The sequence below is a fragment of the Euphorbia lathyris genome, chromosome 5 (assembly GCF_963576675.1).
Source record: "Euphorbia lathyris chromosome 5, ddEupLath1.1, whole genome shotgun sequence".
Classification (NCBI taxonomy): Eukaryota; Viridiplantae; Streptophyta; class Magnoliopsida; order Malpighiales; family Euphorbiaceae; genus Euphorbia; species Euphorbia lathyris.
In genome coordinates, this window is record NC_088914.1 from 49,650,741 (window position 1) to 49,677,789 (window position 27,049).

The 27,049-nt window shown below is 35.3% G+C and overlaps 3 protein-coding genes across 4 annotated transcripts; 2 read left to right on the forward strand and 1 right to left on the reverse strand.

Moving 5' to 3' along the window:
• Positions 1-3,323: 3,323 nt before the first annotated feature.
• Positions 3,324-6,528, forward strand: LOC136229373 (RNA polymerase II transcriptional coactivator KIWI-like). Its single transcript, XM_066018113.1, has 4 exons — positions 3,324-3,694; positions 3,770-3,875; positions 6,050-6,072; positions 6,156-6,528. The coding sequence occupies exons 1-4, from the start codon at positions 3,560-3,562 to the stop codon at positions 6,210-6,212; spliced, it is 321 nt and encodes a 106-aa protein (XP_065874185.1). The 5' UTR covers positions 3,324-3,559; the 3' UTR covers positions 6,213-6,528.
• A 230-nt stretch (positions 6,529-6,758) lies between these two features.
• LOC136230279 (NAD-dependent protein deacylase SRT2) lies at positions 6,759-17,055 on the reverse strand. Of its 2 annotated transcripts, XM_066019299.1 has the most exons (12): positions 16,927-17,055; positions 16,815-16,857; positions 16,535-16,655; positions 16,393-16,458; positions 15,367-15,412; positions 14,347-14,507; positions 14,130-14,259; positions 13,351-13,515; positions 7,724-7,851; positions 7,273-7,372; positions 7,124-7,199; positions 6,759-7,014 (listed from the first exon to the last, which is right to left on the reverse strand). In XM_066019299.1, the coding sequence occupies exons 1-11, from the start codon at positions 16,960-16,962 to the stop codon at positions 7,149-7,151; spliced, it is 1,047 nt and encodes a 348-aa protein (XP_065875371.1). In that variant the 5' UTR covers positions 16,963-17,055; the 3' UTR covers positions 6,759-7,014; positions 7,124-7,148. The 2 variants fall into 2 exon arrangements, with proteins under 2 accessions (XP_065875371.1, XP_065875370.1); XM_066019298.1 differs by having other exon boundaries at positions 16,535-16,857.
• A 2,656-nt stretch (positions 17,056-19,711) lies between these two features.
• LOC136229696 (psbP domain-containing protein 2, chloroplastic) lies at positions 19,712-26,253 on the forward strand. Its single transcript, XM_066018602.1, has 3 exons — positions 19,712-20,085; positions 20,171-20,326; positions 25,611-26,253. Exons 1-3 carry the CDS (start codon positions 19,729-19,731, stop codon positions 25,869-25,871), a joined length of 774 nt encoding a protein of 257 aa, XP_065874674.1. The 5' UTR covers positions 19,712-19,728; the 3' UTR covers positions 25,872-26,253.
• The last annotated feature ends 796 nt before the right edge of the window (positions 26,254-27,049 follow it).

Genomic DNA, 27,049 nt, shown 5'->3' on the forward strand with positions numbered 1-27,049 from the left:
TACTCTTCATCGGCCATGGCAGCAGTTCTCGGAATCTTCATCGGCCAAGCCAGGACCGGCATCCCTTGGTTTGAAGCCGGCGCCGATCCAGGCGCAATCGCACTCTATTAGGCATACAACTTCTTCTGACGGGATGGGTTGAAAGCAAAAGATGGGTCGATTTCTTCAACCCGGATTCTCAATCAATTGAATGGGCAACACCATGGTCAAGAACATCGGAGAATTTCGCAAATGCAACAGGTGAACAAGGTTATCCTGGTGGGAAATTTTTCGATCCATTGGGATTTGCATGTGAAATTAAAAATGGTGTTTATATTGCTGATGAAGATATGTTTGATAGATTGAAACTTGCTGAGATAAAACATGCTAGAATTGCTATGATTGCTATGCTGGTTTGGGGTTATCTTTCGTTTTTTTTTTGAATTTTGGGGTCGTCTGGTATATATTCCTTTTGTTAGTTATTGATTCGTTGAGATACTGTCACTTTGGGTCTTCTTGAGCTGTCTGGGTATGCACTTGATATTAGGTCCCATTTAGATGTCTGGATTGAAATTTCCATTTTATTATTTGAATTCAGAACTTCAGTTGGTTAGATCATATGATTTTCCCTGAGATATAGGTTTGAATTAAGATTAAGAACTGATTCCAATATGGAGTATAAACCTCTAGTATTCTGATAATTCTCATTAGGACTCATGGATGTTAATTTTTATGGCGAAGCTGTCAGCAGCTTTTAGTATTGGATGCCATTGTTAATGGTAATTACCTCGAGAATAAATTAGTTTATGGTTGGAATTAATTCCATTAGTTATATATTTGTGTCAATTTCTCCGTTTTAGATTTGTTCGTGATTTAGCTGAAATTCTATTAAAAAAAAAAAGGAATTAGTCATGATTTTCTTAGGAGAATATAATGATGTTTAATTAATTTTAGAGAGATAAAAATTAATAAAAGTAGAGAGAGAAAGAGAGAAAAAAATAAGAAATTAAAGGGAGAGGAAGAAGATGGTGTATTTGATTCTTATTTTTAATTTTGTGGTTTGTTTGTGATAATTAGATAATAATATGGGGTTAATTTATAAAATAAATAAATATAAGGATCAAATGAACTCTTTTCTTTTTGACTTTTAACGCCGTTAGTCAATTTGGTATATGTTTGCTAACGGAATGAAGTTCATGGTACCAACTTGCAAACTTTTAAACCACAGGGGTGCGGTTCGAAAATAGGTCAAACCACAAGGTTTATTTTTATACTTTTCCCTAAATTAAATACATACTAAGGGGTGTTTGTTTCAGCTTTTCATATGGGCGTTTAGCATTTCACTCCAAACCGCGAGAAATATGGCGTTTGGTTAGGTTTATATAACCGCAACATTTTATCTGGAAACTGTAGCGTTTGGAGTTTTTTTACGAACAACTGTTTGTAGTTATTTGTTATTGACAAAATTATCCTTTATTATGTCCACAAAATATGTTTATTCTTTAACATTATTTATATTTTTACAACATGGTTACCGGAAGAACAAAGTTTTGTTGCGTTCAATAATTTTTTTTTAATTTTTTTATAGATTATTTTTATTAATTTACGTAACACATTTTTTATTTTATAATAGGATAAAGTGCAAAAATACCCCTAACATTTATAGCTTGGAGCAATTTTACACTTATCGACTAAAATGGTATAATTATACCCCTAATGTTAGCAGCCAAGAGCAATTTTACCTCTAACATTGAGAAGTTTGGTAAATTTGAGAAATAATCCATCAAATTGTCTTCCTGGTCATGAATATTATCATCTAAACTTCACATGTGCATCATTTTATCATCATTAGTAAAAGATCACAAACATATACTTAGAAGTGAATTTAAAAAAAATTATTGTCTTTTGTACAAGTTGGATAAAAAAATTCAAATATTTCACCGAATTTATATTAAGTTTCAATTTTATTATTAAATCACAAAAAAAAAATATGAAATTTCTTTTTTAGAACGAACTGATATGTGCAATTGGTGTAGAATAAAAAATAAAATATCTGTGTTTTATAATAATGGATGAAATTGACATAACTTGCCAATGTTAAGAGTAAAATTGCTCTTAGCGGCCAATATCATAGGTAAAATTACACCATTTTAGATGTTAACAATAAAATTGGTTCTAGTTATAAACGTTATGTGTATTTTTTTTTTCATCTTATCCCTTTTATAATTTCTTTATTGATTAATTTAAAACATGGCCATATTAAATATTTTAAATCCGATCAGCAACAGTTTAATATAATTTTACCAAATACTAATAATTAAACGGCTAACAGCTTACTGCAACTGCAAAACAGCTATAACAACCACAACAACTATCAGCTAACAGTTGAACCAAAAAAACCAGGCTCTGTTTGTTTGGGGAAAATACCAGTGTTTGTTTGGGCAGGAAAATAAGTGGTAAGTCAATGGAGAAGGAAGGAAGAAATAAGGGAAAGGGTCAAACATTTTCCCCAAAACATACACGTTTAGAGAAAAATAGGGAAAACGTTAAAAAATGTAAAAATACAAAAATATGAAACATAAAAAACATGAATAACATGAAAACGTTACAAAACACGAGAATATGAAAAAAAAACCCGCAAAAAACATGAAAAAGTGAACAAACGTGAAAAACACAAAAAAGTAAACAATTGAAAAGGCACAAAACATTAACAACGCAAAAAAGTGAGAAAACACGAATTATACAAAAACGTGAAAAATATAAAAAACACGAAAACATGAAAAAATACGAAAAACACAAAAACGTGACAATAAGTGAAAAACGCGATAAACATGCAAAGATAAAAAATACAAACAAAACACAAAAACGTAAAAAACACGAAAACGTGAAAAATACGAAAATGTGAAAAATACGAAAAACATGAAAAAACGTGAATAACACGAAAAAGTAACAAAACGCGAAAAAAAGAAAAAGGGAAAAACCGAAAAACTAAATGTGAAAACACGAAAAAATGAAGAAAAAATGCAAAAAAAAAAAAAACACAATAACGTTAATAAAACAATAAGACGTACAAAAATGTCAAAAATGTGAAAAAACGTTTTTCGTGTTTTTAACATTAATTGTTTTTTTTTTCATATTTTCGTGTTTTTCCACTTTTTTCCATGTTTTTAATATTTTTTTACTTTTCGTGATTTTCTTATTTTTTCACTTCTGTGTTTTTAACAAATTTTCACGTTTTTTTTTGTTTTTTTTTTCACGTTTTTAGTGGTTAGAAAATATTTTTCAGTGTTATTATCAAACATAGGAAAATATTTTATTTTCCTACATAAAATTTTCCAGAACATAATATTTTCTCTAAACAAACGGGGTCTTAAAAATGAACTATTTTGTTTATATGTTGGCATTTTTATTTACTAGACGAATAATTGAAATGATGAAAATGAAAACCACTTTTATTGGGATGAATTGGCCTTCGATTGAGTTGCCCAAAAATGAAAACCATTTAAATAGGTAGAAACTAGACAGTGAGAGTCAACTTTTCGAAACAAACCCTTTTTTATTAAAAAAGAAAAGGGAGACAATGTCGGGAAGAGGAAAGAGAGGGAAGGACGAACTCGAGGACGCCTCCGATGACAACTCTGCAGGGCAGGCGCCGCCTAAGAAAGCCTCAAAGGTCGACTCCTCTGCTGACCCCGACAGTATCGTCGTTTGTGAGGTAACTGTCTTTCTATATATCCCGTTCGGAACCCTGTCTAGGGTTTATAATTGCATCCTAAACTTGTGTTTGCAGATATCAAATAATAGGAGAGTGACAGTCCGAACCTGGCAAGGGAAGGTCTGGGTTGATATTCGTGAATTCTATGTCAAAGACGGCAAGCAACTTCCTGGCAAAAGAGGTGCATCTCTCATTTCCATTTAGGGTTTTAGTTTACATTGTTATTCTGACCTTGATTTGCAAATGGATGCTTTGTTGATTAGCGTTTAACTGTCTCTCATATTCTAGCTCTTGCTTTCAGATTAATGACAAAATTCTGTTTCTAAAAGGTCACGAGTTATTGTGTGTTTGACTGTTTTCTGACATTTTAGTTGAAAAATGCTTTTCATCATTTGCAAACATAATAGTTCCATTACTCTTTGTAAGTTTTTAGGAGAAAGAAATGGTGAGCGAACTCTTAGTTAGATAGAGCTTAAAAGGTACTAAGAGAAGAACTGTTTAGGGTGGTATATTATATATGATAAGAGCATGATTGCAGTTAAATGTGATGAAATTTACTCTGAGTTTTGGAAACAGGGTTAACATAATTCTTGGGGAAAGCGTTTCCTAGGCAATTGACTTTTTAAAAAAGACCAAGTATAGTCCGCCTTGGGGAGAAACTTTAAAGAATGCTTGCCTAAGAGCAATCAAGCCTTGTAGCCACTTAATGATGAACAAATTTCTATATATTAGACACTTGGTTGTCATTGAGGACAGGGACGGATCTACAGTGGGGGCAAGACCCATATAATAAATTTTTGATTTTATACAGTTTGCCCCCTTTCTTCCATTGTTGAACTTCTGGTTCAAGAGGTTGCTGAAGGTTGAAGATAACTAAGGGTTGAGTTTTAGATTTTTTTGTTGGCTTTTCTTTTATTAGAACGATGTCGGCCCACTTAAGTGGGATGACGTCGTTTTGATAAGAAAAACAAAGGAAAAAATAGAAAATCAAATCCTTTATCCCTGAAATTAATGAAATCGTCACTCACCACCTCCTCTGCTTGTCATCCTCTCTGCAATTCCTAATCCAACTTTGTATTTGCACTTACCAGCTCAAACAAGATAACCAATATACATAGGTGTTGATTTTAGGAATATTAATATATTATAACAAATTAATATATTATAACAAATTATGGAAAATTACAAGTTAAACCCTAAATTGTTTTGTAAATGTCGATTTTAGCCACTGATATATATTTTTCCACTATAATAACCTAATCTTGATACTATTTACAATGACATAACATCCATTTGGCTCCCCAAACTTACACTTCAAAGCCAATTAGAACATTAAACTATCAAAATCATCAATTCAGTTCTCATATTAAACAAAAATCACCAATTGACTCCTCATCGAAAATCATTCAGTAGGTTCAAACCTTTTTCTCCAAACTTATTTTGAACCAACATAGAGATCATTATAATCCATGTCAAATAGTCACATTTTCTGATTTTAGAATTGGATAAGTACTCAATTGATGATTTTTTCTTAGTTCAAGGACCTAATTGATGATTTTGATAATTTAAGGTCCTAATTGAATTTGAAATTTTAGTTTACGGGCTCAAATAAATGTTATGCCATTTACAATAATAGGACTCTGTATATTTTTTTGCACTGTAATTGATTAAAAAAGAAATGTTTAATCATAAATTACACCTGATTAAAAAAATCATAAATTAGACCAATTTAAGATATAATATTTGACTTCATTATGGACCTATTTTAGTTTTGACATTTTTTATACCACCAAAATTTATGGGATGAAATTTTTTAAATAACTGTTGAGTTATTGAAAGAGAATATTTAATAGTATTGATAAGGAAAAAAATATTCTAAGAAAAATTATTAACTTAGTACAATTTATTTTGATATATTGTAAATGAAATAATTCATTGTTATTGATTTTCAATTTTTTTTTTACTCTACACGTATAATTTGCCCCCATTAATCAAAAATCCTGGATCCGTCCCTGATTGAGGAAATACCATACACTTGAAGCCATTGTAGCTTTGAGAACCTCACCGAAGATTTGTTTATTATCAAATTTGTTAATGGGTAACCTAAAAATCTTTCTTCTTTTCCAATTGTGTATTCCTGCTAGTAGTTGACATTTTCTTGATTAAATATCTTACATGCAATTTGTAATTAAGAGAAGCATGAGCAGTGATTTTTATTGCTGTTTTCCCAAGCCTTATTTAGACAAAAGAGAGGGAAGAGACAAATTTCTTTTAGCTTTTCTTTTTTAATTATCATCAATTCTGTTGTACCTCTCAACATTCCTAACATGTTTTCATGTTTCATATTTGTGGTAGGTATATCATTAAGTGTGGATCAGGTATGTAGTTTATATCAAACACAACATTGTTTTAATGGTTTCTAAGTGCAACTTACTCATGTTGAATTGTATTTTCTGTATAGTGGAATGTACTTCGAGGTCATGTAGAAGAAATTGACAAGGCTCTCGCTGATTCTTAAGAGCTCTACTGGACATGTAATAGACTATAGTTCAAAGGATGTAGGATCTTTTTGTATGATTCCATGAGATCGGAATGCAGTTGGCAACTGTTCTTTTTGAACTAGTTAAAGGTTGATAGCAGCATTTTGTGCAGGCTAACTAATCTGTAAGTGGGAATGTTGAATTTGACTCTCGTAATATTTTTGTAATTACTAAACTAGTGTTTGGCCTTGGATAGTTTCACTTAGAACAGGCCAACTTAAAGCATGATATTTTGTTTTGGCCGCGCTGCTATTCTGGGACTTGAAACAAATGCTACTCAGCAATTCTTTTTTATTTGTGTTTTATGGCTCCTTGAAATCCAATAGAAATCCAATATATAATAGACTATATGTTCAATATCTAATCGAATTCTATGAATTAATTTAGTTAAATAATTTGTAAATTTATGACTCTCATGATACTAACTCCAAATTTGAGAAACTGAATATGCGTTTAACATACAATTATCCCTTGTTGAAAAATGAAAACATTATTTTCTTCATCCGTCAGTCAACACTATAAAGGAAGGAATAAAATTACAGGTTAAATAAAAAAAAAATCTGCAAACTAATTACAAACCCATAATAATAATTGGAGCGAACTCCTTTTTATATTTTTAATAACAAATAATAATAATTGACAATAGTAATCCACAATATTGACACCGGGTTAATTACATGTTTATCTAGGAATACATTGAGAATGGTACATTTAAAAAAGATAACAGCATCAATTGCTTCAATACATTTGGCAGAGCCATTTGGTATCCGGCTAAGGGGACTGAAAAAGCAAGACAGAGAGAAAGGAAAGGTAATAAGCAGTCAATTTGTTGCATTTTGTAGTATTTATGGTTTTACTGCAACAATCAGACAGATAGGCATCATCATACCTTGTTTCTGGCACTGGTATAATATCTACAAGGCAGGGATGGCGAGGGATCCCACATCAATTACTCTAGGTAAAATCTATAAAAGTCCATGAAACAAGGATCAATTGCACTTCAATTGAGAAACAAGACGATATCCCAACAATACTTACCTCTCCGAGTCTAGCATTAATCCTCATCGGCACAAAATCATCAACCCTAGTAACTCCTACATTTACAATTGCTGTAGCAGCACCTGCCTCGTGAGCTGCTCTGTAAATATGCAATTTCAAATGTCTTGTCAACTCATTTCTTTGCAAAACTAGAAAACCATAATTATTACAAAAACGTCCACTATTTAGTTAAACTCACTAATGCAAATGAAAGAGGAAATAAGAAATGGGGAAATATATAAAGCTCTGCATCAACAGCCAGAAATATACTTAAAAATACTCTGTATAATTACGCTCTCATTAACTATTAAGGCTTATCAGATATTCAAAGCAGATCTACTCTTTCAAGTCTTACTTATTTCATTTGAGCACAAGACCACATTTAAGCAATGAAGAAAACCTAGCAATTGAAATGCCCTAAAAGAAATGCAAAATATATATATATATTTACCTAACAAGTCGGTATGCAGACATCGTCATTACCGATGATCCTAGTACAAGAAATGCATCACATCCTTTTGCAGCCTCCAATGCTTTGTCTGCTCTATCCTTGGGGACATTATCTCCAAAGAAAACAACCTTCAACATATCATTTGGAGTATAACATTAGAAAAACCAGCCAACTGTTGAATATCAGCTGCAGATCTAGACGAATGTATTTTCAGAAAAGGAGCAGAGAGCACGCGAGAGAGAAAGATTGTAGAAGCACATATATGCAGCAAGAATAACATGCATTGTTGATGTGCACTATAGCTAAAATCATGTCTTTAGGATTAAAAGTTATATAACAAGAAGACATGTTATAGTGAAATAAAAAAAATTTAGAAGTATTACCACCATGTACTAAACAAATTTTAACCAATTTTTTTTTTATATTTAGCTTAACAAATTAATTGATAAACCTTCTACAATCAATTCTCAGACTAGAAACAATAGTTTAATATTAATAAAAGCAATGCAACAGTGTAAACAGGTTAGTGGAAAAGAGTGCTAAGCCAACAATGGCACCTACTTTCCAGGGACCCAACCCCAATCTCCCAGCAGCAAGCTGGAGACCAAAAAATAGGAAAATACTCTGTCCCTAATGACAACTAACTAACCTTACTTTACACCCCTAAACACTAACAGACAACATACAGCTAACCTCCCCCCTTTCTCACGTGACTCTTTTCTTCTTCCTCTCATATTGAGCTTTAATGTTGATTTCGTCCTCCCATGTTGCCTCTTCCACACCTTTGCCTTCCCATTGCACTATCCAACTATTAATTTCTTCATCATTCCGGGATATCTTACATGTCGCTAAGACCTGCTCCGGGTGGATTGGCTCAGCCAACTCCATTTCAAAGCCTTCTGGTAGGGATGATTCAACGGTCTAGAGTGTCTCTGCTTTCTTCAACATGGATGCACCTTGTCCTCCCATTGCACTAACCAACTATTAATTTCTTCATCATTCCGGGATATCTTACGTGTCGCCAAGACCTTCTCCAGGTGGATTGACCCAACCAACTCCATATCAAAGCCTTCAGGTAGATGATTCAACAGTCTGGGTGTGTTCGCTTTCTTCAACATGGATGCATGAAATACTGGATGAACCTTTGAGTGTGCAGGAAGTCGCAAAGCAACTTGACCAATGCAGTTCAGTACTAGGAACGACCCATAAAAACGAGCTGCTAGTTTTTTATTGACGCACTGTGCTACAGATTCTTGCTTGTGGAGCCTCAACTTTAAATACACCTAGTCCCCCTTTTCAAAGGAAACATCTCTCCTATGCCTATCTGCCTCTTTCTTCGTTACTTCTTGTGCCTTTGCTAAATTTTCAGTTGAGGAAAGGCTTCTGCCCGATCAGCTAACTCTCACACAACCAATTCCACCTTGACTTCATCTGGAACACACTGCAGTGGAGTTGGAGGTTCCCTACCGCATACCACCACAAACAGTGTGACCCCTATTGAAACATGGAATGTGGTGTTATTGTTATGCCAGTATTCTGATCAGGGTAATCAGATAGCACACATGCGTGGCTGGTCCACTGAGAAGCAGGACAAATATGTCTCCATACACGTATTAATGATCTCCGTTTAGCCATCAGTTTCCAGACAATAAGCTGATGACATATTCAACTTGGTTCACTGCATTCGAAACAGTTCCTTCCAAAATGCACCCATGAAAATTGGAACCCCATCACTCACAATGGCATGGGGTTGCCCTGTAGTCTAATAATCTCCTTCACAAACACATCAGCTATAAATTTTGCAAAATAGACAGTGTTCCAGGAGAATGAAATGCGCACAGTTAGCTGTCAACCACAACCAAAATTGCATCAAAGCCTTATGATTTTGGAAGTCCAGTGATGAAGTACGTTGAGATTTCATTCCAAACCACGTTGCAACAACTCAGCAGGGGCTAGCATGGAGGCCTTAAATCGCTGATGAATGTTACAATTGCGGACGTATTCCTGCACGACCTTACTCATCCCAATTCAATAAATGTTGGATGTCAACCGCCTATAGGTCTGACAGAACCCTAAATGTTCTTCCATTTTCAATGAATAGAATTGCTCCAACAAAGATGGAATTGAAGGTGAAGTGACAGAGATGACTAACCTGTATTTATACAATTGGACCCCTCTTTCAGCTGGTATCCTGGTCGTGAATTGTGATCCTTTTGCAAATCCGTTTTTATCTTGATCAGCTAGGCGTCTTCATCCACTTCTTTGGTTAATTGGGCTCCATCTTCCCGTCTTGGAAATGACATCAACATGGTCATCTCTTCAAACTGTCTTGACAGGGCATCAGCTGCATTATACAACCCAGGCTCGAAAATAAATTCAAATTGGTACCCAAATAGTTTGGCTACCCATTCTGTTGGTCACACGCTCTGATTCATTGCTCTAGGAGGTGTTTCAAACTATTTTGATCAGTAAAAATCCTGAACTTTCTACCCATCATATATGTCCTCGAGTGTTGAATGGCCAACGCTAATTCCATAATCTCTTTTCATAAGCCGATTTTGACAAAATCCTTTCAGCTAATGCTTTCTAAAGAAAGGCGATGGGTTTGGAATTTTGCACCAACACCACTCCAACCCCAAAAGCATCACATTCGATGTCAAAAGGCTCTATAATTTTGGTAAAGCCCAAACGGGGGCAGTGGTAAGTAAGGCTCTTTTCAAGCTATCAAACGCTTCCGGAGATTCTAAATTCCACAAGAACCCATCTTTCCTAGTGAGATTGGTAAAGGGTTTAGCCATTTTTCCATAACTCACAATGAGTTTCCTATAGTAACCCGACCACAACTTCAACTTTCGTTGTATCCATTGAGACTCCTCCCGTAATCACATGTCCCAGACATTTGACACTGTGATACCACCCTCGCATCCCTCCAATGTGCTTCCAAACTATCACTGAAGATTAGAATATCGCCAAAGAACACCAGCACCAATTTTCTTACATAGGGCCGAAAAATCTCATCCACCGTTGCTTGAAAAGTGGCAGGGGATTCACAAACAAAACAACATGACAAAATATTAGTAATGTCCGTTGTGAGTGCGAAATGCCTTCTCTACATCCCCCTCCCTAATCGGAATTTGTTGAATATCGCAAACCAAACAATTCGTCCAGTTCCACTGGCAAAATTGGATACTTGCCTTGTGTGGTTACCTTGTTCAAGGCTTAATAGTCCATATAGAGCCTCCAAGATGCGTCCTTTTTATCAACTAGACAGCGCAAGATACGCACTGTTACTGTTCTGATGACTCCTTGCTCAAGCAAATCTTGAACTTGTATCTATATCCTAACTTTATGATGATGAGGGTAACGGTATGGGCGAACACACTGGACCGCTCCCTGGGATGAGATCAATTAAGTGAGAAATTTTCCTTGGTGATGGCAGATCTCTTGGCTCTTAAGAAAACAGCCGCAAACCCTTCCAACAGCTTGTTCAACTGTCTTTGTTGGAGCCCTTTGAAAACCCTTCTGCCCATTCTTCTTGACTTCCATGCGTGCCAGGGATGCATCTTCACCTTCAAGCCACACCTGTAATAGAGATGTGCTATTGTTGCTTGTGGTTGCACCCTCCATTTCAACTAATTTACCGTTTTGGCAGCACTTCATTTGCCTTTGCTTCCAGTCACGCCAAACTCCACCCAACGTTCTCAGCCATTCAATGCCCAGTATCACGTCTAGGTTGCTAAGACAAAAAGACTAAGGTCTTAATCTGACAATCAAACTCCCGAACAACTAGCCATATAACAAGGCAATGTTCTGAAGTACAAACTCGATAACCACCACCGAACTGGAAATTAACTCCGGTTCCCACCTCAGCCTTTAAGCCCAAGGACTTAACTAACCTTTTAAATAAAGTAATGAGTGGCTCCACTGTCCACCAAATCAAAAATTGGAATTCCTTGAATTTCACCATCAGATTTAATAATTTTACGTCTTCTTCATGATTTCCAACAAGGCTAATCCACTCTAGTACTTGGCACTCCCCTCCTCGGACCATGTCACCCTCTTCTACATCTGGCTCCACCTCTGCCAGAACAATTTCCCCTTCTCTGTTAACCTCTTCATCGTCCGCCAAAACCAAGATCTGCAACCTTCTGTCTGGGCAACAGGGTAGGGGCAAATAGGGTTAGGCAAATCTGAACCAGATACCCTTCGCATCAAGTGACTTCTCCCTCCTCTATCCTTCAATCCCTAATCTCCACATTTGAATCCGCCGCTGCCACTCCTTCCTCTATTTCTGGAAAGTTCAGTGGTTCTGGCTAATTGTACCGCTTCAAGGCGCGATGCTACCAACTCAAACTCCTCAATGAACTCCGTCACCAAACCCACCTGCCACATCACTGCTAACTCTTCATAAGGGTTTTGGATGTCCAAGGTACTAAAACTCTGGAAAACTTCTTCCTTGAATATCCCCCACATTAACATAGGGGTGGCCTCTGTTAGAATGGTAAACCAGTCACTGGTCCTGCCATGCATATCTATGCCGTGGGTGATCTTAAGTTAGTTGGTGTGTGATTTATGTGGAAGTAAGTTTCTACCGTGGTTAACCACCCTTTAGGATCAAATTTTTCAAACCAGGGCGACTTCACCTTCTGTGTGGCCAAATGTGGTTCTGCATTTGGGAGACAAGTGGCATTCTTTGGAGTAGCATTACCCATTTCAGGTTGTCTTCTTGGAGTAGGGTGGTGTTCTGACCCGTGTATACTGCGTTTCCGGTCTGCCTTCTGTTCCTTCTTTCTTTAGAGCTCTACCTCGAGACTGATTCTTCTTCTCCAATGGGGTGCTTCTTGACCCGATTCAAAAACTGAGCTTTAAACTCCTCAAGGGATAGCTGCATAGTGTCCGAGGACTGGAAAACGTTGTTACCTGCTTCACTATTGTAATATGCCTTTCTACTCTTGCAATCATTGCATCTGTTGTATCAAACTTACTTTGGACTCTTGGGTCCATGTCGCTGGCGTTTTTCTTTTTTTTTTTTTTTGACATTCGGCTGGTCGGACCAAACACTCAAGAGCAATAGAAAATACAAGCTTAAGTAATGTATTCCTATCTGAGTATTCAGATAGCTATAGACTAGAAACATTAGTTTAATATTAATAAAATAAAACCAATGTAACAGTACAGGTTACTAGAAAAGAGTGCTAAGCCAACAATGGCAACTACTTCCCAGGGTCACCCCCAATCTCCCAGCAGCAAGCTGGAGCCCCAAAAATAGGAAAATACTGTCTCAATGAAGAGTCACTACCCTTAATTAATACCCCAAACACTAATAGACAACATACAGCTAACCTCCCCTCTTTTCTCACATGACTCATTTCATCTTCCCCTCGTTTACTTTCCAAATCCTGGGCCTACGTCCTATTTGGTCCTTGTTCCTTATGGCTAACAAAAAACCTTAAGCTATAACAGACCTCTGATTGCAGAAACAAAGAAACATTTGGTCCTTGTTCCTTGGGTCTTTAGCCCCATGGCTAAAAAACACCCTAAGCTATAACAGACATCTGATTGCAGAAACAAAGAGCATAGTCAACAAATAATATATAAATACACTAAATATCAAACAAAATCATTACATCAGGTTTGAGCACTCCGTTGCATTTTTTGCATGTAGGTATATGGAAATCCTCCTCCCAGAATTTTTCGTCAATCTCAATATCACCATCAGGCCTTTGCTTCATGCCAAAGCTTTTGTCGGATCCAGGATTGCCATAATCTAAACTTTCAATTGCAGCAGCCCACTGCAGAGAGCAATTTGCTCAATTTAGGCTTTGATCAACTCAGTCACAAAAATTAAGTTTCACATCAAGATAAGATTTCCAGACAGCTATAAACAAAAGGAGAAGCCAAGCCATCTGAAATTCAAGAAAATGAACAGAAAAAGAATAACGATGATTTTGTCAATCTTCAATTAGGTAATTTTGTGATTAGACTATAAATCATATTGCAGAATGATTCTAAATAAACAACCTTTTTATCCCTTGACTAGTCAACAGTCATTTATTAAGCCACTAAGCCAAATCTTCCTATTCATCTCGTTAGTTTCCTATCTAGCTATATCCGACAACAAAAGTTCATGAGACGAAATTGATCTAACAAAAAATCTAACCAAAAAAGAGCAAAGCACTATTTAGCAAGAAAAAGAGGCACAACTTGTGATGATAATAATAATAATAACAACAACAACAACAACAGCAGCAGCAGCAACGTCAACAACAACAACAACAATAATCATAATAATCAATCTAAAGCAAAGGTCAATATTTAGATATTCATATATCATAAGATAATAGTAATATATAATAGGTCTAGGTCCTATAGGATTAGACATATATGAAGAACAGAAAAAACCAACCTTTGGATTAAGGTCCTGTAGCTGGTCCTGAAATAAGTTTCGACTGAAGGAAAAACCACAGTCGATACAAATTACTGAATAAACAGTCCCATGCAACTCAAGTGGGTTGCTCCCAGCACGATGATGTAGTCTGCAACGAGATATTGGTGAATTTGTCCCATTAGAATTGCAGTAGAAGTTTTCCATTATGAAGCACCACCTATGTACAGCTATTTACCTGTCAACATTCTGTGTAACCATTAAACTAATGCGGCCAACTTTTTCTAGTGATGCTAAAGCAAGGTGTGAAGCACCAGGCTGTGCAGCTGTAAAACGTCTCCATCCAGCATAGCTCCTAGCCCAATACCGTCTGCGGGCCCGACTAGAACGGAGAAACTCCTGTCCACAGGAAGTTGTGGGAAAAATAAAAATCTAGAAATTCAGGAGTCACTACTACAACCATGCAAGATATTGGAAGGAATAGCACAAAAAAGTCATATAACATTTGCCTTCCTGACATATCAGGGAGAACAAAAAAATTGATACACGACAAACTTCCTCTTTTATGCTTATAAAGAAAATACATTCCTCTTCCAATTTCTTGAAACTCAATTAATCATAGTAATAGTGTCAATGTGCATATATCAGTACTGATATACTTTTGATATAAGGTCTATACTTGTAAGGTCCGCCGATTAGAAATATGGTATTGGTCCCATGATTAAGTAATTTATGCACAATAACCAAAAAAATATACAAATATTCCAATAGAAAAACAAACTTAATTCATTTATCAATCATGGTTAAAGAAAACAGCATTAGCATTGCCTCTTGGATGCAGAAAGATATACAAATGCATTAAGCCACTGTTTCTGACTATCCTTGATCAAATGTATGGATGCAAACTGGTGCATTACAAGACAAGTTTGGGATATAATATTAGTTCAGCTTAGTTGAAAATGTTGAAGTCAAGTAACTATGGTAATTGCTACCACAAAGAAGAAAATTAGTTGAAGGTGTATAACATAAGAAGCAACTTTTCAGTGTTTTGGCTTTGAATAGATGATATGCAACTACTTTTAATCCGTTACATAGGTTAGTTCGGGATGAATCCATTGTCATTATCCTTTATACTCCGCTTCCTACTTTTAACCCCCTAGTTTTAATCTCTCTTTCCATAAAACCTTTGCTTTTTGAATCTTTATTCATGTTGATATAATATCTAGGAGTTGGATATCACAAGCATGCCTCAGATCACCTGATGAGTAATTGGTTTGAAACCAGAACTGTAAGCTCCATTTGGGCTGCAACAAAATTAGCATGTCGTACACTGAGTACATATCTTATAGTTAAAGAAAGTATCAGTTTGACTAAGCAGAAATAAATTCACAAAACAATGGTTGAGAGAAGGTTCAGCATATGATAAATTCAGCACACAAAAAGACATCTCAAGAATATCAACTCTAGAACACGGGAAAGAAGAAAATCCCACAAATTTACTTTATGAGATAAAGGGTACGGAGAAGTAAAATCCAAAAAAAGGGCTTGTCGGATAAATAACACGACCTAATAAAAGATGTTTTGTCACCAGAAGATAAAGTATCACCGACATAATCATAAGTACAGGAATGAAGAAAGAGAACAGACTTAATTTCAGAATCATTTAATGTCAGTTTAGCTGCTGTCATAAAACATGGTTGCCGCAAGCAGTCATTCCAGGAAAGAAATTGATTGCTTCTAAAAGAGGGAAAGGATTTAAATACCCCTTTATAATAGATGGGGGAAAACGATTTTTTTTTTGGCCCATGTACTTCACCAAATTTTGGCTTTTTTTTTTTTTTTTTTGTTAAAATGCAATCCTTACCTAGAAATCATCATACATGGTGTTCAAAAAGTATAATCCTTAATGGATGAAACTTTGATTTATTTTCTTTCTTTCTTTCTTTTCTGAACGCAGTTCACAGCACCTGGTGTTCAGGCGTGACAATTCCCTGCATTAAGGGCTACATTTTATAAAAAAAAAAATAGAGTTCAAGGGGCTAAAAAACATATCAAATTAATGTCCAGGTCCAATAGTCAAAATCTAGTACAGGGGCCAAAAATATCATTGTGCCCGAGGTTTATATGGTACAGTGCCACTTATGAAAAAGCAACAACTTTAGCAAATTTATATGAAGTAATTCTATGATCATCCTGCTTAGCACACTGAACAGGTTGAAAAAAAACCACACAACTCCTAAAAGAGTTGAAAAACTTAGGAAATAAAGTAGAGAAGAAATCGGACCTTCTATAATCAGGAATTCCACATTCTGTACTAATTCCGGCTCCAGTCAATACCACGAGGTTAGTACTGCACAAGACAAAACCAGTCAGATCACAAAAATGAACACCATTGAAATGGAGCTTTCATAATTCACAAGGGGTACCTTCGATCAAAAAAATTATACAAAAGATTGATATCTGCAACAGAGGGAGGGTCGGAAGGAGGAATTATCTTGTTCTTATCCCTGAAAGAGGTTGAAGAGACATTCCCTTGATTTCCAGGTACTGAAATGCGAGATGATGTATGTACAAAATTTAGAGAGGGACGAAAGGGGCCTCTACTCGACGACGAGTGAAGAAAATCTTTAAAGCCCACATTCTGTACTAATCGATCAGTTGATGGTGAAGAAGAAATAGTAAATGGGGATAAAACTCGAGACTTGCCTCCAATGAAATTTGCGAGCAATTTGGTTCTACTTGTGATATTCTGCAGGTCCAATCCAACTGTAAGAGAATTGTATATAGAAAGAAAGAGAGGAAGGAAAAACTAACTTACATAGAGGGATGAAGGTGAAGGAAAATGCAGAAGCATCTTGCAATGATGGATTTTCGATATTACCACAACAAATTGAAAACTCCAACCTTTATTTGACAAGCCTAATTTTCTCACAGCCCATTCAGTTCCACGTTTATCGTTTATTCACCATTTAAGGAAGGGTTAAAGAGATATAATACCCATTATGCTCCCTGAAATAAAGTTTTAGGGTCCGTTTGTTTTATTTGCTGTTGTCGGTTGAACAGTTTCAGATTCTGTTCTCCAAATTCATTTTGAACCAACATAGAGATTATTACAGTCTATATCAAATAGTCACAATTTCTGATTTTAGAATAAAATAAGGACTCAATTAATAATTTTTGCTTAATTCAAGAACCTGATTGATGATTTTGATAGTTTAAAGTTTTAATTAACTTTGAAGTTTTAGTTTGGGGATCCAAATGGATGTAATACCGGTTAAATAACATATATTGTCTCTATATTCTGCTATTACTTTTTATTATGTTCCTCAAACTTTAAAAACGAAATATTATTGGGCTTAATACATAGTTTCACACTTAAATTTATAAAATTTTGTTATTTGACATCTTAAATTTTGCAATGACCTATTACACACATCAACTTGCTATACTCTTTGTTGCACATCTCTCTTAGATGCTTCCTCACGATGTGATCAAATTGTTTCTTATAAGTGTCAAATTTAATTATAAAAAAATGAAGCCTGATGAAAAACACTCCTCCGAACTTATCCTTTAAAACAGTCCACAAACTCTTTGTTCTGAATCTTACAGAATTACTTTGTGATGTCATCATCCATTAAATAGAGCAGGACCATGAAAGCATTTGAATCCTTTTTCTTGCAGATCAAATAAGCTTATTTCTCTTTTTTTTAATAGTACGATACATTTTAATATTTTTTCTAATTGGAATTTTAAAATAATAACAATATTATATAGTGATTAATTAAGAAATGTATAAAGTAAAAGTTAAATTAAACTACAAATCAAATTTTAATATTATATTTACCATACAAAATAATTATATAACTATCTATAAAAGTTAAAACTATTATAATCAATAATTTTTAGATATTTTATACGAAGAGATTATATCAGTTCAATATATTAAATATATATATTTAGACTTTACATTAATAAATGTTAGTTAAATACAAAAAAAATAGAATTCATAAAGATTGTGTGCAAATTCATCTTGATGATGATCATTTTGTTTAATGGAATTTCATGAATACCAATGTATTCAAATTCAATCGGCTCATTAGGCTACAATAACTCAAGATATCAAATTAAATCGGCTTAAACTAACGAGCTCCCCTATTTGCATCTCATAATAACTCATTAACACATTTAGTCAATTAGTCATTCATTTTTTCATTGTATACAATATTAGTCACACTCTCCAATAGCACTTCTTTGATTTCATCAATATTATCTAATAGAGTAATTATCTATTATTGAATTCACATGCCTTATACCTGAAACTATTCTTTAATAAGTAATGAATTTGAAATATTTTATACATCCAAATAATAAAACACATCAATAAAAATATAGTTGTAGAATTCATGTTCTAATGTATTTATTATTTCATTTTCCTCTTCAAATGATACAAAATACATGACAACATTTGTTTTTCCGTCATCTAATTGTTTTTAGCGACAGTTTTTTAAACTTCTATCATCTGAAAGCTTAAGTAAAAAAACACATCAAATTAGATGTGCATTTACGATGACACACGTTTATCATCCCATAAAAACCAAATTTTAATCCAAAACAAGATGACACTTATTAAATTGTACTATCATTATTGTGAGTAAACAAACATCTAAAATTTTCTAACTTTTCGAGGGTGGTGTAAAAAGTATCCAAAAATTTAACGAGCACCCAAAACTCAAAATATACTATTTCACCATTTTTCTCTTTTCCCTCTCTCTTTATGTTGTTCTATTCTCTTTCATTTTTCATTTCCTCTCTTAGAAAACCTAAAAATATCCACATCTCTTCTCTATAAACTTGTCGACAGTTTACGTCTTCAATTCTTCATCAATTCATCTTGTGACCCTCTCTTACTTTCATTTAATTATTTGTGTCTTCTCTTCAATCATTTCATCAGATTAAAACTAAGGTTTCAATTCTTTTTTCCTTGCATAGTTTCGTTTTCATAAGTAATTTAAGGCTTAGGGTTTTCTTAGGTTACTGATTTTCTTGAATTTAATAAATTTTTTAATAATTTGTAGCCATTTTGCAATAATTTTTATAATTTTAAAACATCTTCAAAAATGAAAAGTAAATATTATGTTATCCAGAAAATAAACAAAATATACTTAATAAAAATGAGAAAAATTGCCAAAATAGGAATGTAGAAGCAAGGGATATCTATCATTTTGGTAAAGTTGAAATGATGACCGGATTTGTTTTAATTACAAGCTAATCCCTATAGTATATATAATGTGTTTATAACAATTTAGGATGTTCAGATTATATAAAAATATGAGAGAATATAACAATAATTTAAATATTCGTATAATTTCGTGTCGTTTTCGGATTAACATATCAATCCAAACCCCAACCCAAAAATTTACACGTTAATTTTGTGTCAACCTAAAAATAACACATTAACTAATAAGCAAAACTCAAACACTAAAAAAAAATGTGTTGATTTTATATGGTATAATTGTATCGTATTTGCCACCTTTAATAGTATACGCAGCACAACCATTAAAAATACATGGTTATTTTTGAATGCAATTGAAGATGGTACTGTCCTGTAATTGTCCAAGATATGAGAATCGGCTCGGCTCGGGAAGGACAGAAGAAATTGGTCTCTCACAAATTTATTTATCCGATGGCATTACGCACATTTTTCTGCATTTCCACCCAACTTCCCTACCTTCAAATCAATACTCCCAAAAACTCCTTATCACTTCCATTCTCCAAATCTTCTTTCTTAAACACTAACACTAGCAAGCCATTTTCTTCAACCAAGAGAACCCTAAACCTTGCAATTCTTTCCCTAATCATCTCTGGCTCTCTACCAAACTTTCAAAATTCCATTTTGGCTATAGAGTTGGACCAATTTCAGAGGTACACAGATTCCAAGGAAGCCTTTACCCTCCTCAGACCCTCTTCTTATGTTATGGTGCCATGCCTGCTCTCTGTTTTTCTTTTTCTATTCATTTTAGGAAAAAGGGTTTTCCAGTTCTAATTTCGTGCAAATTAAATAGGTGGATAAAGCAGGAGCAACCGTGTTTTTTGCGGATGTGAATAAGGAGACTAACAATATCGGGGTTGTGGTGAATCCTGTTCGACTCACTAGCCTTGCTGAATTTGGGACACCTCAGTTTGTCGCCGACAAGCTTATCCAAGCTGAAAAACGCAAGGTTTGTTTTCTTCATCCAATGCTAAACTATGACTTTCTCATATTATTCAGCTTCAATTCATACTTGTAAGTCAAAGATTTTCCATGGAAGAAACAAGGACTCCAATTTATCAAATTTATATTACTAGTGCTCAAGCACTGAAACTCAAACTAAGGTATTTATTTAGGACTTTGAATGAGGCAATGCTAACTTCAAAATTTATGTAATTTTTTTTTTTCCCGAAACCAAGTTAAATTAATGAGCTTCAAACTTGCAAACAGTACACAATATCTAGATTACAGAATTGGTAAAACATCAAAGATTTAGGGATAAGAATATAAACTAGAAGACTGTGCAAAGACATGAACCAACTCATTAGCTTGTCTTCTAACAAAAATGACCGAGTAAGAGTCATTGTTTTAAAGAAGAGTCCGACAAAGGAGGATGATATCGCCAAACTCAGTATGATCAACAGTGGAGGAGTGAATAGCATCAACTACAACTTTGGCATCCGTCTCAAACAATACCCATTTAAACATTGACCGGAAAGCCAAGTAGCAGCTTCTAGCAATGCCATAGCTTCCCCTTCCTTAACCATGGGTAGCCCGTCAAAAAAAAAGTGGTACTACCAGCAACCAAGGAACCCATTGAGTCCCGAAGAATTGCACTAACTCCCAGCTTCCCAGTAGCTTGAAAAACCGCAGCATCCGAGTTGCATTTGAGGAAGTTAGGAGGGGGTTTGTGCCACGAGGAACACTACACCACTGTCGGTGACACACCAGCAGCTTGGCATTATGGTCATCCAGTTGAATAACACCTCAAGACCCGAGTAAACCATTGAGGCGGAGAAACTGTATTCTGCCACAACCTGGCATTACGGTTCTGCCATAGGCTCCACAAAGTCATGAGGTACTTGCCTTTAATTTCTCTTGAGGCGTCGCAAAGCATGGAAAAAAACAAGTCTCGAAAATTTGCAGCAATTGCGGCCTTGGCAGCAAGCCGAGAGTATAAATCAACCTCTATCCATGCTTCCTTCGATAGGCTGCAACAAATAGATGCCGCAAATCCTTAATGTCTGAGTTACAGATAACACTAACGCTTTAGATATCCATCCCCCATAAGTGAGATTGGTGCGGGTAGGAAGGCAATTATGAAACCATACGCCGTGAAAAATCTGAGTCCAATTTCCTGGGACATGAAGGTGGTCAATGGGTTCAAGAGTCTCGGTAGCAATAGCGCTCTTAACAGTGTACATACTATCCAGACTACCATCCCGAACCAGAGAGTCTTCCATTACCCCTCCAACGAGGAAGCTTTAGCATCTCTTGAATATCTCGTGCTTCAAAAATCTCTTCTACAAGCTCAACATCCCAATATGTAGAGTTGGGAACTAAGAGATCGCAGACTTTTAGGTTTGCGAGACCCGAAATGCATGAAGTTTGAAGTCGCTTATTCTGAATGTCCCGGAGCCAAGGTCATTCCAAGCACTAATACTAATTCCATCACCAACCTTCCATCGATGCCCTTCCTTAAGCAAAAGTTGAGAATTCCAAATGTTATGCCAAATGTAACTTGGAGAATGCCCCAATCAGGTGACTTTGAAAATCCGACTGCCAAGAGAAGTTGGGTCTATCATGAAACGCCAACTTCGTTTCCCCAACGTAGCTAAGTTAAAGTCAGTGAAATTCCTGAAATCCAACCCTTGTAATGCTTAGAAACACACGACCGTTCCCAAGACATCCAATTCAAGCCTCTCTCCCATCTTTTTATTTCCCCACCAAAATGCATTAAATATCCGGGATTGCCTAACCAACAACTTTTATCAGAGTAGGTCTACCAGCTTAGAGATAGGTTTCCCCCTCCACTTCTAAAGCTTCTGCCACAATCGGTCCTTGAAGTGAGCAAAAATTGCCTTCTTTTTTGGTCCCACTAGAGAGGGGAGACTCACATACCTACCAGTATTGAGCGGAAGAGATACACCAACAATAGCAGCAGAAATCGCAGTAACCAACTCAAGAGCAACATTACTACTTACCTACCAGTATTGAGCGGAAGAGATACACCAACAATAGCAGAAATTACAATAACCAACTCAAGAGCAACATTACTACTGCACATAATACTTGATTTTGCATAACTAATAGCTTGTCGTGAAGCCTCCTCATAAAGAACAAGAAAGCATCGTTAGCAAAAGGGATAAGAGCCAAATTTAGCCCTAACCTATGAAGATTATATGTCTTAGTTACTCCTCAAACCATTAAGAGTCAATTGTGTATATTATTTTTAGAGAGTGAGTTAGGAGTCTCTTGGAGATGCTCTTGGACATAATTGATATATGGAATGTCCGAAGTCACATTTAAATACCAGTCAAACCATTTTTTTCTAATTTTCGATAACGTATGCCTAAATTGATCTTGCTTGAAAACATTAAGGTTAAATTGCACCATTTCATATGTTAGGGCTAAATCTACATTTCTCTTAAAACGTTAGGGTTAAATTTGGTCTTTATCTTTTAGCAAAAAGAAGGTGAGCAATAGAGGGAGCTTCCCGACCCACTCCACTACCATGGATGAGATCTTGTCTCTTAGCATCCTGAAAAAGCCCAAACAAACCTTCAACACAAAGCAGATCTCCCTGACAAAGACCCGCCCAGGCGCAATAGAATAGAACCCTCAATCTGGTTGTTGATCTTGACTGAGTAGCAAACAATTGAGACACAAAGCATTATAAGATTCACCCACCACTCGGAGAAGCCCATTTTCAGCATAATCGCTCTAAGATAGTTCCAATCAATCCTTATGATACGCTTTGCCGATATCAATTTTCCAACCTTTTTCTTCTTAATGTTTCTGTATAAATCCTTTTTCCTTTACTTACAAAAGATTTTTCTTTTACTGAAAAGAACACTTTAAAAAGATTTTATTTTCTGATTTATTGTCAGTTGACATCAAAATCCACAACCAACATTTTATATAACCATGTGTTTTCTGATTTTATACAACCATCCTTAATTCCTGAAATTTTACTTGCACGAGTCTTGGATGCACGATTGACCGCTGTTGTTTCGGCAAAATCCATTATTTGGTCTCGAACTTTTTGAATTTCGTTGTTCAGTTCCTATTGTGTTATTATTATTCTAGATTGAGTATATACAGTAATCAATTGACCTTTAGCGTCCCAATCAAATAGTTTGCGAGAGAAATGCAAAATAATTGTATAATAGAGGCTCAATAAAACATGTGAGGCCAAATGATAAGTTTATGTATTTGACATAAATTATGCCATTCTGTCAAATGATCAAATAGTTATACCATAGTTATATTCGATACCATAATAATTTTTTTTTCCCTCGTATAGTATTGTAGTATTGGAGGGCGAGCCTTGGCGCAACGGTAAACGTTGTTGTCGTGTGGCGCAACGGTAAACGTTGTTGTCGTGTGGCGCAACGGTAAACGGGTTCGAGTCTTAGGAGCGGCCTCTTGCCAAATAAATTGGCAGGGGAAGGCTTGCCCCCAGTACACCCTTGTGGTGGGACCCCTCCCCGGACCCTCGCTCAGCGGGGACGCGTAGTGCGACCGGGCCGCTTTTTTTTTTATTTTTTATAGTATTGTAGTTAATTGAGGTTTGTCAAGAAACCATTTCAACTAAAAGTTCAAGTTTTTGGTTGAATTGGTCTCTTGATATGGTATTAGAACTTTCGGTGGTTTTCACTGTCAGTGTCTGACTAGGTGAATTTGGTCAATCACCGTTACATTTAAACTTATTAAAATCCTATGGTCGAGATTAAAATCATCGTAATGTTTAGATTCACACCTCCTAGATCTAATAGTGATTGATCAAATTCACTTTTTTTTTTTTTTACCAAATTCACTTGGTCAGTCATTGACTAGGTGAAAATTACCGCAGAACATTTTAGACCAAGTGGTCGAGGTTTGAATCGTGACAACCTCATTAATTGGTAAAATTAAAAACACAAGGCAAGATGCGGAGGTATGTCATAGATTAATATAAAATATGTTGTTGGGCCTTAATTATCAGCTTAGGCTTTTGGTTGAATTGGTTCCTTGACATGGTATGAGAGCCTCTTAGACTAAATGGTCAAGAGTTCGAATCTTAATAATCCATTTGTTGATTAAATTTCTAACACGTAGTAAGATAGTACACACTTCAAGCCGAGAGGACATTCATATAAGCGTGCATCGAAGATAATAATAAAAGCATTTCTTGACCATAATAATAAAAGCTTTTCTTGATTTTAACTCTCAGTTTAAGCTGGGTAAGAATCCCCATTTCCTAAACTTGTTTTCATAACATGAAGAAGATAACCTGTTATGGGTTACGTGGGTTATAATAGATTGGTGGTAAACCTAGGCAAATTGCAATTTGAGTACTTAACTTTCTAGAATTGTTGTATTGAATCTTTATACATTTATTTTTCTTTTTGAATTGAGCCCTAGGTCATTTGTGTGTGATTTAAATTTAATTGAGTCCTTTTGGAACTTATAAGACTTTTTTTCAATTTTGCCCTTATAAAAGGGCTCAATGAAGTCAAATATAGACTTTTGAGCCTCAATTGAAGTATAAAAGGGCTCAATGAAATCAAATATAAAGTTTGAGCTTGAAGTAATAAGGGATAATATCCAAATTTGTTTCTAATATTTTTTGGAAAGTGCAGATATACTCCTAACATGAGAAGTGGTACGATTTTGCCCTCAACATATCCAACCTGGAGCAATTATTGGCCCATGTAATGGTTCCGTTTTATGAGTAATGTTACCTGCCCAGAATTGCTCCAGGTTGGAAACGTTGAGGGTAAAATTGTACCCTTTCCTACGCTAGGGGTATACTTTTGCTTCTTAAAAACAACAGGGACAAATTTGAATCTTATCTTCTTCTTTTTATTGAATTGGGGTACACGATAAAAAGATGGAAATTTATTAGCAAAGTAATATTATATATAAAAAAAAAAGGGCGGCCCGGTCGCATTACGCGTCCCCGCTGAGCGAGGGTCCGGGGAGGGGTCCCACCACAAGGGTGTATTGGGGGCAAGCCTTCCCTTGCCAATTTAATTGGCAAGAGGCCGCCCCTAAGACTCGAACCCGTGACCTCTGGTCACACGGCAACAACGTTTTACCGTTGCGCCAAGGCTCGCCCTCCAAAGTAATATTATATATAACATAATAAAATTTCATGTCATTATATTTAATATAAAAAATAGTAAAAGAACTTTTATTTTAATTTTGGTTTGGTAATAAATTTGCATGTGTTTTATCAAATTGGTTGTTGATGTTGTAAGATTTGACAGGAAAGTACAAAGGATGCAGAGGTAATTGGAGTGGGTGAGAGATCAGGGCATGGGGGACTACAAATATATGAATTTGAGTACAAAGTAGATAGCACAAGGGGAGGGATTAAAAGGATTTTCTCTGCTGCTTTTGTTGCATCTAACAAGCTTTATCTCTTAAATATTTCACACTCAGACACTCCTCTTGACACTCCTACAAGAACCATGTTGCAAAATGTGCTTCATTCTTTTGATATATATACCCCCCATCCCATCCCATGATTTCCTCTTAATTTTCACCTTTTTTTTTCACAATCCTAACATGTATTTTATTTCTATCTTATGTTTATGTTTCTTAAAATGTTGCCCTAATAGGGCCATCCAGTTCGATCCCCAACCGGAGACTGGTATGGTCTGTTACCGTTATAAACCCTTAATCTATGAGTTCGTGCTAAACCAGATGGGTTGGGTTGATGTACTGGTTCAGGTTCATTCAGATCCAAGGCATCTTTATTTAATAAAAAAACATTTTGGTACTTGAGTCTTGAATATGACATGCATCACAAATGCTTGCTTATGTTGATCTCTATGCCAACTCCTTATCAACAGATAAAAGTTATAATGTAATCATTTTTAGGTGATGCAATATATTAATTATTTGGCATGTTAAACCCTAGTATATGTATTTATCAAATTTTGATTCTTTTCCAATTTATTTATTTATTTGTAATAGGAGATATTGAACAACTAATTGCTGTGAATTTAAATGAGGTAGGTCATGTTAATCAAGTCATAATTCAATGGGTGTTCTAGTGTATAGAGAGGAAGATGCATATAATTTAAATAATGCTAACCAGATTTTGTATTAGAAAATCTAGATTAAGACGTGTGTTGATGGAAACATTCGTACAGGGAACACTATTGCTTAAAGAAAAAGGTTATTTATGAGGACAAAAAAATTTCGATGAAGCTCCATCAAATACTAGAAACAAGGACGGGATGTGGAGTAATGATTTGTTTTTCAGTTGAAAATAGTAAATAAATAGTTATAAGTTTTATTTTAACTCACAATCATGAGTTTACATTGTTCTTGAGTGTTGGTTGTTTATGATATTGGTTGGACTTAGGTTCAAAAATTGGATCACATCGGTGCTCAACATGATTGACATGTTGCAGCATAAAGCAACCACTTGATTTTTTATATAACCAAGAAAAGTTATTAGAGATTGCTTGCGATTACGTACGCTTGGAGGAAGGTCAATGCTCTCTCAAAAGAAAGTACCAAGCACTAAAATGTTCGATAGAAATCCATAGACTTTCTACTCAACTATTCCTAAATACAAATAACTGTCTTGATTTTCTTTTAAGAATTTGATGATCTATGATTATGCATGTAATTTCATGTTAAATTGCATATCAGCTATCAATTAGGTTTTACTGATTCTTAATATGTTGATGTT

What these genes read in the sequence shown, in the direction of transcription:
- LOC136229373 (XM_066018113.1), top strand. Translation starts at nt 3,560, where the DNA reads ATGTCGGGAAGAGGAAAGAGAGGGAAGGACGAACTCGAGGACGCCTCC. An exon ending in ACAGTATCGTCGTTTGTGAG is followed by an intron (nt 3,695 to 3,769) that starts GTAACTGTCTTT and finishes TTGTGTTTGCAG; the next exon opens with ATATCAAATAATAGGAGAGT. An exon ending in GCAACTTCCTGGCAAAAGAG is followed by an intron (nt 3,876 to 6,049) that starts GTGCATCTCTCA and finishes TATTTGTGGTAG; the next exon opens with GTATATCATTAAGTGTGGAT.
- LOC136230279 (XM_066019298.1), bottom strand. Translation starts at nt 16,962, where the DNA reads ATGCTTCTGCATTTTCCTTCACCTTCATCCCTCTAT. An exon ending in CTTCACCTTCATCCCTCTAT is followed by an intron (nt 16,858 to 16,926) that starts GTAAGTTAGTTT and finishes TTGGACCTGCAG; the next exon opens with AATATCACAAGTAGAACCAA. An exon ending in TCAAACCAATTACTCATCAG is followed by an intron (nt 14,508 to 15,366) that starts GTGATCTGAGGC and finishes TCCTGTGGACAG; the next exon opens with GAGTTTCTCCGTTCTAGTCG.
- LOC136229696 (XM_066018602.1), top strand. Translation starts at nt 19,729, where the DNA reads ATGAGAATCGGCTCGGCTCGGGAAGGACAGAAGAAATTGGTCTCTCAC. An exon ending in GACCCTCTTCTTATGTTATG is followed by an intron (nt 20,086 to 20,170) that starts GTGCCATGCCTG and finishes CAAATTAAATAG; the next exon opens with GTGGATAAAGCAGGAGCAAC. An exon ending in TCCAAGCTGAAAAACGCAAG is followed by an intron (nt 20,327 to 25,610) that starts GTTTGTTTTCTT and finishes AAGATTTGACAG; the next exon opens with GAAAGTACAAAGGATGCAGA.